The sequence below is a fragment of the Perca fluviatilis genome, chromosome 11, assembly GCF_010015445.1.
Source record: "Perca fluviatilis chromosome 11, GENO_Pfluv_1.0, whole genome shotgun sequence".
Taxonomy (NCBI): Eukaryota; Metazoa; Chordata; class Actinopteri; order Perciformes; family Percidae; genus Perca; species Perca fluviatilis.
The window spans coordinates 4,773,438-4,785,886 of NC_053122.1; the positions used below are offsets into that span (position 1 = coordinate 4,773,438).

The 12,449-nt window shown below is 44.6% G+C and overlaps 1 protein-coding gene across 1 annotated transcript in view; it reads left to right on the forward strand.

The window, feature by feature from the left end:
- Window positions 1-11,934, forward strand: part of kcnq3 (potassium voltage-gated channel, KQT-like subfamily, member 3) — a 169,339-nt gene extending 157,405 nt beyond the window's left edge. The window contains exons 10-15 of the mRNA XM_039814535.1: window positions 3,323-3,522; window positions 5,489-5,594; window positions 8,427-8,558; window positions 8,650-8,745; window positions 9,812-9,899; window positions 10,750-11,934. Of these exons, the coding sequence (XP_039670469.1) occupies window positions 3,323-3,522; window positions 5,489-5,594; window positions 8,427-8,558; window positions 8,650-8,745; window positions 9,812-9,899; window positions 10,750-11,436 (1,309 nt within the window). The 3' untranslated portion in view covers window positions 11,437-11,934. The remainder of the gene's footprint in view (window positions 1-3,322; window positions 3,523-5,488; window positions 5,595-8,426; window positions 8,559-8,649; window positions 8,746-9,811; window positions 9,900-10,749) is intronic.
- Window positions 11,935-12,449: the final 515 nt, after the last annotated feature.

The window sequence follows — 12,449 nt, forward strand, 5'->3', positions numbered from 1 at the left end:
TAGTTTGAATCTTTTTTGCGGAACATACCAGAAAAATAGGAACACAAATGATCTACTGTAATGCTACCCACGATAATCTGTATTGAGATCATAATGTCTAGTTTTTGTTGATATGTACGTAATGCTGATGGTTCGAGTTTGTCGTTAGTGAGAAGCTGAAAGCTTGAATCACTCTTAAAGGATAAAACTGCTTTACGATTCTCTTTTTGTCAACAAATCTCATTAAAGACCAAAGCCAAAGAAACAGCTGCTCACTGTAGTATTTATCAAACAAACCGGAGGAAATATATGCATTTGCTGGGGATTAATCCATCAGCAGCAGCAGCAGCAGCAGCAGGATGGTGTGCAGTATGTGTGCTGGTTTGCAATCAGCTGTAGTCAGTGACAAACTGGCCATCTGGAATTTGGGCAAATGGGCCACTACTATTTCTAGATTGTACTGCAGCGAAGTGCGTGGAAAGATTCATTCGGAAGGCAGAGTTACTAATTTCCAATCGATATTATTGACAAAAATAGGGCCGGTGTGTTGCAAATGCCGTTTTTTGATCGCAGTCCGTCACTGGCTGTAGTCTTTGCGATGTGTTCTAGTGCAACTTTTTGGCCAAGTCAAAGATGATGTGAGGCGACGCAACAGTTGGCCTTAAACAGGTTTCATGCTTCTTGTGTTCAGCGCGGTCGGTGTGGAGCGGACAGCGCTCATGGCCGCGAACCTTCTGGCGAACCGTTCGTTTCAGAAGACAGATTTTCTCTTTTGAGAGGAGCCGAGCCGGCCGCTCCTCATTTGCATGAAGGCTGGATTCAACTTTATGCAAATGAGGAGCCAGCGACTCGACGCCCCGCTTCTCCAAAGTCCCCGCGGAAACGTGGAAATGACGCTGACAATGGACACGCGCCATTAGAGGTGCTCTACTGTCAGACGGTCCTCAGACCCTCCGTGCACAGTCGCCAGGCCAAGTTTGCTGAACGCAAGAAGAATGAAACGTATTAAGACCTCTTTACAGTCGCCGTTCCCGACCTTTCTCGCGATAATGTGACATCTACATGAGGTAGATCTCGCTGGCGCGCCAGGATTTAAAGTGCGCGACCAGGGCAAGCTTTCCGAGCAAGTGTGCCAATAGCAACTGCATTCAGACTGGTACCAGATGCCAGGACTCTCTGCAAGTCTCTCTTGTGAACTTAGTGGGTTAAAAATAGTTTATAGCTTGATCTGACGAAGTAGGTCATCTAATTGTTGTGCAGACATTCTGAAGCATTCAAAGTGCTTCCCTTCATCTATCATCTTTATTTGTTTCATGAGGATATTGAACTCACCATATGAGTTCTGTCGTTATTCAAAGGACCAACATTCTACCTTCTTTTTCTTCATTTCTTTGCAATCAGGCTCAAAAGCAGCTGTTCTTCCTCATCCATTGACTCCAATATCATCTCAGCCGCTGTTGACATTGACGTCAACGCTGCTGCTGCCGTTGTTTACCTTTTTCTTCTTCTTCTAGTCTGTAGAAATAGCAAAGTCGGTAGCCTTTCCTCAATTGCGACACCTGAAGAACTAAAAACATGATGACTAAACAATGATCTGACGAGTCAGAAAACAGGAGCAGTCAGACGATCAGAAAACAAAGGTGAACAAGCCAAATTATGACCCAAACTGTCCGTTGTAAACATCCATCCCAGTTTGACAGACCACCTTTCTACTTTGACCTGCTGTACTTGCCGTAGTTGTGTGCGCATAGTTTTCCCAGAGCAATGAGGGCTTATCACCAACATTTCAGGAGAACTCACTTTCAGCTCCAAAAAAAATGTGTTTAGATCATCTGGAGAAGCTCATGTCTTCTGATCGTCTGATTGTCTCACGTTTCCCGGATGTTGCCAAATCTTAGCATTTAACTTGGTGAGAAGATTTTTTTATCATAACAGCTTGAAACGATCATACCATGAAAAGTTCTAATAAAATGGATTAACCCTTTAATATTGTCGCTGCAGGTTTGTGCGGGTGTAGTAAACCAATATGTGTCTTGGGACGGCAGAGCTGTGGGAGATAAGGAGCATTATTTTTTTCCCCTGTTGTGTTTCCTCGTTTACAGAGAGCCACGGGATAATCACGTGCAATTTTCTGCTCTTTATCCGCTCGATAAGCCGTTAGAAAGAGATTCTCTCTTCCTTTAAAGCTTCCTATTCTGCAGCCTCTCAGCGCCATAATCTGCCGTCCCTATTCTGCATCGAGGCCACATAGAGGCTCATATTGTGTGTCTGCTGTGGGAGCAAAGTCGCTGAGAGCGCTCCACGTTTCAGAGGCCCTGCTCGGGCTGGCGGCGGCTCCGGTTACCCACGCCTCCCTACCTCTTCCAAGGCACACAGGAGTCTTATTTTACCCAGGGAGCTCTTGTCTTTGTGCTGCCAAATATTGTCAGCCGTTGGACAATGAAGGAGACCGATTCTCTCGCAGCTCTTTGAGGCTTCCTTCTGCCAGGAGAGCAGCATTGTTACGGCGAGGCAGCAGACCGTAAACACTTTAACTCCTCCGTGAGAGGAAAGTCAGATCCAAGGAAAGTTGTTGCCGAGACTAGAACAGCGTGTCCTTTAGAAGATGCTGGCGTCGTTTTGGTTTGTCCCCAGAATACCCCGAGAAATTGCAACCCCTGGTGCGAACTTGCAGGTCAAAGGGCTTAGTTGGGTAGAAGTTTTGAGGATGTCTAGGTGGTTTCAGCGGGATTTCAATTCAATAGAGTAGGTGTAGACCACACTTTTTAAATTAGAGAGACCCAACAATTTCCCCTAAGGCTACATTAACATTGCTATGCTTTGGATTTTATCCACATCTTGGGATTCTATTTCAAGTCTTAAGATCTTGAAATAGAGTCCCTGAAAAGCTGTTCAAAAGCTTTGAAGCCTAAAAGACCACGTAAACCCACTTAAGTCTTAAGTTTTCACCTAGATGTCTTTTCACCTGCAGCTTTCCTACTTCAAAGATCTTCGGCTGTAGAAAAACCTAAGAGTTAAGACTTTGGTCTTGTTTTTGTAGTTCTTATAATATCTATCAATAATAGGACACTTATCAGACGTGCAAAGATCTCCCCAAAGCTATGGCTCTTTGACTCTTAATATTTTCATAATAAAACATTTATTCTCAACATTGCCCAACAGGACACAAGGCTACAAGAAGTGACATTAAGTATTGGGGCCAAAAAAGTTAATCATTTTTTATTGTATTAGAGAAGTTGGTCATTAGAAGAACTGTGTCATAAGACTTTGAACATTCAGTCCTATCATTACTCTCTCATCCTGCATACTGTATCTCCTTTCTCTTTTTTATCTTTCATTCTAGCCAAAAACTGAGTTTACTCGAGCGTGTTCGCCTTCAGAATCCACGGCCGTCGGTCGGGACGGGCAGGAGGCTCACAGGTCAGGCCGACTCCATCGAGGAAAGTCCCTCCAAGGAGCCCAAACCTGCCGGCTTCAGTAACCGGGAACGCTTCCGCACTGCCTTCCGCATGAAGGCCTACACTCTCCGCCAGAGCTCTGAAGGTATGAAAATAAAGTTTCCAAGTGTGGGCACTGGGCACAGACCACACAGTCATAATCATATTACCTGTGTAGGCTTTGCTAATTGTTATTAGGGGTGTCCCTAAATAAGAATTTCCATAGTCGAATCAGAATTGTCAAGTCTTGTCTATCGTCAATAGCCTGACAAGCCAGAGACCCACATCCAGATGTTTGGTCTGGGAACTCACCATTGGTCAGGGCTCAATCCAAGGGGCGGGATAAACGGTTGTCTTTCAAATTCCCTCGCAATCTGCACGCAATAGGATAGCACTACAACCAACCAGAGCAATGCTAGTTGATAGATTCAACTTTTGCCGTATCCGGTCAGCAAAACTCCGAACACATCTTCCTTTTTTAAGAAGGACTTCAGTGCCATTCTTTGTTCTTTTCTCAAAGAAAAGCTGAACTCCAAGTCTTCCAGAGTCGCGGCCAAAGCCGATTCCAAAGACCACTGTTCTCCAGCAGCAGCAGCCATCTTCTTTGTTTTCAAGTAGCGGGGAATTCACACGGAACCGTCGCAACTCTGCCGTCATTATGTTAAGCCCCGCCCACCGACTCTATACGCGATGTGATTGGCCTGACTAGAGTTTGGTTTTTCCAACTCGCAAGTAGGCCTGCACGATTCAGGGAAAAATATGAATCACGATTTTTTAGCTTAGAATTGATATCACGATTCTCTACCACGATTTTTTTCTCACGAAGTGTAATGTTTATTGAACACATGAACCATGACAAAAACAAAACAAATTGGCAGTACCAACCATAAATTCTTTTTTGGCACCTATAGCACATTGCGCATCACCACAAGCCTGTAAACTACAATGAAGGCTACAATGAAGAGAAGGGAGAGCATTGCAGCGCTTGGGAGCGCTTTAAAACCTATTTTGTACAGTCTATGTTTAAAACTCACAGAAGAACGTAGTAGCGTTTGCGATGCAGTTGGCTCGTAAAATTAAATGAGAATCGAAGTCATTAAAAAAATAAACAAAAAATAACAAAAAAATCAAAGTTATTTAAAAATTTAATCGTGAACAGGGTGAATCGAGATCGCGATTTTATATAACGATTAATCGTGCCAGCCTACTCACAAGCCAACGGAGAGTTGCTAAACTGACCCTGGCTGCAAATAACATTTGCTGTCATTAGGGTGCGTCTAGATTTCTAGGCTATGTCGTCAACTGATCGTCGAATCATGTGGGTGGGGGTCGGGATGGGGGGCGACCCTCGGTCACGGATCCTGGAAAGTGAAACTTAAATCTGTCATGTGGCGGTTGGATTTATTTAGCCACTTAAACAAAGATTTAGAACATTGCAGGGAAAAGTAGCAGCAGTCTGAACCGGATAGCGCGGTATATGGTGGAGCGACCTAGAGAGTGACTGAAGAGAGCGAGCGTCGTTAAAAGAAAGCTGTCATCAGAGCCGGCCCGACCCATAAGCGAACTAAGTGGCTGCTTAGGGCCCCGTGGCTACCAGAGGGCCCCCAAGAGCACTTGAAATGTCCCACAATAGACCTCATAACAGAGCTGGTTTATTTAAAGATAGTGTTGCTGCTAATAGGTCTCACATTCGTCTTTAAATGCTTATTTGTACATAAATGTGCTTAAACTAATATTTACAATACACAAATTGGTGTTACAATGTGGAGAGTCCCCAAACCAAATCCTGCTTAGGGCCCCCAAAAGTCTAGGGCCGGCCCTGGCTGTCAATCAGAGAAATTAAACGTTTTCGCTGTTTTAAGCACTTGAAATGCAGCAAGTATGTATACATGCTACAAATTACATCCAGCTACAAACAAAAGCCTGAAAGTCAGAAGTTAGGACGGAAGTACAAAGAGTAGTTGTGCTATGAAGATGATACACTCGTCTCGTCCAGAATCTTTGGTCTGGACTGGGCTTGATTTTCTCCATATCGCCCAGCTCTATTGTAAATAATTATTTTATTTTGACAGATTCTGGAGCCCTGGCAGAACCAGCCTTAGAGGACCGGGGCTTCCCCGCAGACATCCTCCTGGAGGAGATGATCCCCACACTCAAACTGGTTATCAGGGCAGTCAGGTCAGGAACTTTAAATCTGTCATGTGACTTTCCCAATTTACATTTATCATGTGACTACCTACTTTTTCATGTTGATCATGTGTAGGGCTGGGTATCGAATTCAATACTTTTTAGGCACGGACAAATTGCCTCCTTAGCATCGAAAAAAGCCTGTGTGCCAATAAGCATGCAGCATGCTTCTAGCAAGATCTAATAATGCCGCTGATTGGGTATCACCTCTGACACACCCACCAAACGAGAGAAAACATATCTGGAAGCCCGTTGCACTTTGTTTCACACAATCTGGGGAAATCTGTCGTTCAACCCGGAAACCGCAGCAAAACAGTGCACACTGTTTTGGGATTGAATGTGCCCCCGTTTACATTAATCATGTGACTTCTTACCCATGCTTATTGACCATGGCTACATTCCAGGTCATTAAATTGCATCAACATTTCCTTCCTTAGTCCGGCCTACCGAGGAAGCATGGTAGAGACGCGAGGAAATCAGGCGAGGAGAGAGGAAACAAGGAAATGTGTTTTTAGTGGGATGAGACGTCCTTTCCTCTGGGGCGTCCCGTAAATCCGTCAGCTGTATGGGCCGAGTTAGCAATGGTTTTCAGCTGCACGGCTTCCGGGAAGGCTGCTCTCTGTATCCTCAATCATAGCTCCTCAGAGATCCCTCCTCCATCCTCCATCCTAGCTCCTCAGGACAGGAATAAGAGCTTTGAGATGCCCTCCACGTTAGGAGGGCCAGAACGCATTTCGGTTAAAGCGAGGAGCGAGGAGATATCAAATAAGAGACTTGGGAAGCAGCCCCTATCATCACTTGCCAATAATTTATAAGAGACAGCCCAAAAGCGACCATTTTGCCCTGATAAAGGCCTTAAAGGAGAAATCCGGCACAAAATGAACCGGAAATGAACCGGTTGCACGGCATTCGTCCTTCGACTGATCGTGACTGTACACTTACAAAGTTCTCAGTGCTTAGGTTTACATGTAGGGACCCTCATTATGCTACCGTGGAAGTGTAGTGCTATTTTGAGCCTTGTTAGTGGTATAGAAATAGAGATTTCTTTTTACTTTACACGTGCCCCAACTACAAGCTAATTAGCGGTTTGCGCTAAAACTGGTCATATTCGATTAGCATGAAAACGTCCCAGAGAACGGTTGACTCGGTACACACGTGTTATTAACCCCTAGGTTCATTTTGTGCCAGATTTCTCCTTTAATGGCATATTTGAATGACTTTATAGCCAAGAAGATAGTAAAGGCTTCTTGAACTTTACCCTCTCAAGTGCCCTAAGTTTCCTTTCCTTTTGTTTGACATTTTATGATGTGTGTGCTCGTGCAAAGTCGCAATGATACAGCGTTGAGAGCTTTTTTCGTCTATGAACCTTGATCGTTTGAAAATGTAATGTGGTTTCGTTTTAAAGGAGAGAAAGACACGTTTATGTAATGGGATTAGATGATGGGTATGGTGCTTACATGAACTGGTGTTCTTTTATTTTAATTAGTTCTCGTAAGATGTAGTAGAAAACCAGAAAGCACTCAGAAACCTCTTAACAGCAGCTGAAAACCTTGTTTTTGCTGATCCTCAGGTTCCTTTTTCTTGCTGCAGTGATGTAGTACTTAACAGTTTAAAATGCTACAGACACAGTAAGATTGGTGCTCAATAAGTCTGGATGTTGGATGCAGCCTCAGGGGTGAGCATTGGAAACCAGAGAGTTTAGGCAGGAGAAAATCTATAGGCCACACAGCTGACATAATGCAGGAACTCAATCTAGTGTGAGGGCCTGTGAGATGAGTGATTAACCCTGTGAAAGTGCTGCTTCCTTCCACACCATTATTTCGGGTTTGAATGGGTCTGAATGGGATGCTCAGACCCGTCGGGTTTCAGTTTCAGGGCCCAAGACTTTTCTGTGGAGCTTGTGCAGCAGCCGCTGACTCTCGGGTTCAAGTCAGCTCAAAGTGGGAGTTCTGTGGGACAGTGAATCGCTGTGTGTACTGAAAAAAAAGTTTTAATTTTAAATTTTGACCCAGAAAAACAAAACGTTGCTTGTTGGTCGACGGGAAGACAACACAAGGGTTAAATGTGTTATCACAGAGACAATGCCATAGTTTACCAGGTTTGATCAAATGGATTCTGTCACTTTAAAGGTCCTCTCCTATTAATGTTTTTTAACATTAATATGCGTTCCCCCAGCCTGCTTATGGCCCCCCAGTGGCTAGAAATGGTGATAGGTGTAAACCGAGCCCTGGGTATCCTGCTCTGCCTTTGAGAAAATGAAAGCTCAGATGGACCAATCAGGAATCTTCTCCTTATGAGGTCATAAGGAGCAAGGTTACCTCCCCTTTCTCTGCTTTGCCCGCCCAGAGAATTTGGCCCACCCATGAGAGAAAGAGAGACATCATGGCCTTCAAACGAGCAAAGTGGCAGCTGGTCAAGGCCACACCCCCCCCTCCACCTTGCCCCCCACCCCCTCTCTCCTCCTCAATAGCTACAGACACAGAAATGGCACATCCTAAGGAAAGCTCATTGTGGGACTGGCTCTAGTGGCTGTAGTTCTGCACCAAGGCTGAATTTCGGGAAAGAGACTTCAGATACAGTATTAGGGGACCACTAAGGTCTATATAAAAGAGACTTCAGATACAGTATTAGGGGACCACTAAGGTCTATATAAAAGAGACTTCAGATACAGTATTAGGGGACCACTAATGTTTATATAAAAGAGACTTCAGATACAGTATTAGGGGACCGCTGAGGCCTATATAAAAGCATCCAAAAAGCAGCATGCCATAGGACCTTTAATGTCCAAAACTGTTGAACTGAAACTCTTTCTTTGTCTCACAGGATCATGCAATTCCTCTTGAATAAGAAGCGGTTTAAGGAAACTCTGAGGCCTTACGATGTCAAAGACGTGATCGAGCAGTACTCTGCTGGACACCTGGACATGCTCTGTAGAATTAAATACCTCCAGACAAGGTCAGAAACTACACTACAGATGTCTGTAGTCTGTCGGAGTGACGCACATATCTTCTTCTTTCTGAGCTCATCCTGTTTCTCTTCCTTTAAGGATCGACATGATTCTTGCCCCTGGACCCCCCCTCACCCCCAAACAAAAGAAAACTCAGAAAACGCCTTTTACCTACCCGCCCAGTCAGTCACCCAGGTACAGCTACTCTGTTCATAGAGAAAACATAATGAATAGACAATGTTCTAAGACTATATTGCAATATTAGCCTGAAAAAGAAAGTTATTAACGAGTAACTTTTTCCACCTGGACTTTATTGTCCCATTTCTGGTGTCTAAGTGACTAATGTAAACAAAACTTGTTGAAATTGGTCCAGTATTGGGCAAGAATGCTGTAACCGGCATCCTCAAACCAGGCTGCAATGTAACCCTACAGGACTAACGTTCAGCATCAGTGTTCACTAAAAGTTCTGTTTTTGCCGCTGACAGATTATTATTCTAAGTGTCTGACAACATTATTACTACAGAGATAGACCTTTTGTTAAAGAGTAAGATCCTTTTAGTTTAACATGAAACAGCCCCGAAATCGCTTTTGCCAAACCCACCAGACTCCATGTAAATAATCAGGACTTTTAGCATGTATAGAGCCAGCATATCTGGCATGGTGAATTAAGGGTTTATTTCAACCAAACCAGAGTGGTGATTGTTGGAACAGTGGAAAGATGAACCAAGACGGCTTTTGGTAGTTTGATTTAGTTTCTGTCCACTTTGAATGAACTGTGTTTTATGATAATAAAAGTCCTGATTATTTACATGGAGTCTGGTGGAGTTTGGTGATGGTGATTTCAGGGCTGTTTCATGGTAAACTAAAAGGATCTTACTCTTTAACTAAAAGGTCTATCTCTGTAGGGATCCTTTCATAATGTTGTCAGACACTTAGAATAATAATCTGAGTCTGTCAGTGGCAAAAACAGAACTTTTAGTGGACAGAAATTGAAGATGAGCAATTTCCCAATAATGTTTTATCTTTGTTAGTATCTAACTCTGTCCAGTATCTCATTCTTCATACTGGACCAATTTCAAAGATTGTTGTTCCCATCAGTCACTTAGACACAAAAACATGGAAAAATAGGGTCCAGGTTGAAAAAAAAAGATAAAACTCTTTATTTCTAAAGCCGTTGCTCTGCGCAGGTGAATCTGTTGTTTTTTTCCCCTCGAACAAATGTCTGTGCAATCCACGTCTACTCAGTGTCCCTGTGTTCCAGGCATGAGACCTATCTAGCCAAAGCAGCCTCCATGCCAGACGCCGAAGACCAAAGCATGATGGGTAGATTTGTCCGGGTGGAGAGACAGGTGAGGATCAGAACTGCGAAACATCTCGTGAGATCAATAATCGTAGTTTCCAACATTTCAGGTGAAATATTTGTATCTGAACCAAAAGAGACATGCAGGCATATTCGTTGCAAGAGTTTCTTTTCCTGGTTTTAAAGGCTGCATTACAGTAAAGTCATGTACTTTTCTTAATTTACCAGACTGTTGTAACTCTTCTATTATTTACCTTTACACACTTAGTTAATATATCCACATTACTGATGATTATTTATCTAAAATCTAAGGGTGAAGATATTTTGTTAAAGCACCAATTTTCAACCCTAGAATATTGCCACAATATCGATATTAAAGGTATTTGGTCAAGAATATCGTGATATCTGATTTTCTCCCTATCGCCCAGCCCTATTTGAAAGCCAAATACTGGCCGTAGAACTTGGTCACACCAGCATTTATTTTAGCAACATTTTATACAATAAAGTCATCTGCAAGGCAATTTCGTGTAGTTTAATTTATAATAAAACATATGTGTTTTGTGTCCTTACATTTTAATTTGTAAAGTAGTAGAAGTAAAAGGTAGCATGAAAAGAAAACACTCAAGTAAAGTACAAGTACCTCAACATTTGGACTGAAGTACAGTACTGGAGTAAATGTAGCTCGATGGTGTTTTAAGCCCCCAACGTCGACTTCAAGGCAACGCTGCGATCGTCGACTTCAAAGCACCTAGCCCTACCCTAAACCCTAACCCTAACCATTGCCTAATCCTAGTGCCTTCCAGGCAGCGCTGCCTGGCAGGCGTCGTTGGGGGCTTAAAACACCAAACACCATAAATGAACTTAGTTACATTCTGCCGCTTACTGTGTCTCTGTCTCAGGTGGAGGACATGGAGAAGAAGTTGGACTTCCTGGTGGACATGCACATTCAGCACACGGAGCACCTGCAGGTGGACTCTGCCGGCGCCGCCCGCATGACCCTGGAGGCCTGCGACGCAACGGCCAACGGCGAGGTCCGCCGGGTTTTCTTCAACTACGCCGAGGCGTTCCCGCACATGGCGTACCAGATGGCTGTCGGTGGGGGCCGGGGAGCGAGCGCAGAGGGCGCCCGGTTGGCTGGAGGCCGCGTGCTATCAGACCGTCAACCCCCGCCGACGTCACAGCTCCACCAACAACGGCGCCCGGCGGCCACCATCCCCACGTACACCGAGCGTCCCACGGTGTTGCCCATCAGCTCGCTGCAGGACTTGTCGGCGGGGCTGGGCAGGACCACAGGGGGTCGGGGGGGCGACTCGCCGCTCTCCCTGCTGTCGGTGAACCACGAGGAGCTGGAGCGCTCGCTGAGCGGGTTCAGCATCTCCGTGGAGCGGGAGGAGGGTGGGGACTTTTCCATCGGTGGGGCTGCAGCGGTGGCTGGGGACGCCAGCTCCTCGAGACCCAGACCGAGCTACCTGGCGGAGGAGGAGACGGACACGGACACGGACCCGTTTACGCCCAGCGGCGGGCCCCTGCCGCTCTCCTCCACGGGGGAGGGCTTTGGCGACGCCGTGTGGAACATGCCGCCCTGAGAGGTGTTCGCGCAGTAAATCCACAACTCCCGAGTTCAGAACCTTGAATCCAGCCCATGCCTCTAAAACCCAAATCAGTTTTGGGGTAAAAGCCACAGCCGGGGAACCACGAACCATTTGCAGGAACGGTGGCTCTAATCCGCCTTTATGCTGCGAAGTTCGTGAGCGGCGACTTCAACGAGGGCCAACGCCGTTTTCAGAGGCCAACGCCGATCTCATCCACTGACCACCGCCCAGACAGACAGCCATGGCATCGAGACCGCCCCCACCCCCCGCCCCCTCCCCCGGGAAAAACTAAACAAAAAAAGGGAAAACAGTTTGTAAAGTGAAACTCTGTACAGCGCACTCTTCGTAAAAATTTAGCTAAAAAAAAAATACACATACTATATACACCCAAAAGCTTTATTGCTGCAAAGCCAACCGCACTGCATGTGACGCATGCGATTTCTAGTGTAGACACTGCAAAGTTCAGGATATCAGGAAACAGAAAAAGCGATTGAATGGATATATATATATATATATGTGTATATGTATATATATATATATATATATATATATATATATATGTATATGTATATATATACTTGCTATGCCATTTTGTAACACTTATTTTTTATATGAATACAATTTCATGTTTTTTTTGCATGGTTTGCATGATAATGCACCATCCGAGGGGCGATAACAGAACCAAACATCTCCCATCTCTGTTTCGTGTGTGTGTGTGTGTGTGTGTGTGTGAGAGAGAGAGAGAGAAAGAGGGACTTGGGTAACAAAACATTGGTTAGTTGCTGACAGTCGGGTTTCACCAATATATTTTTTTTGGGGGGCTTTTCTCACGTTGTGCTGTCAAAATCGCTCGAGGATCACTTCTGTCCAGAAAGCAGAATTCCTGATCCCCGTTTAAATTTGTTTTCACACCACTGTGCTCTTGAGCTGTATGTCACCCCTTTATGCATAGAAACTTTTACAGTTGGAAAAAAAGGTTTTTAAAAGAATTCGAAAGAATTTGAAAC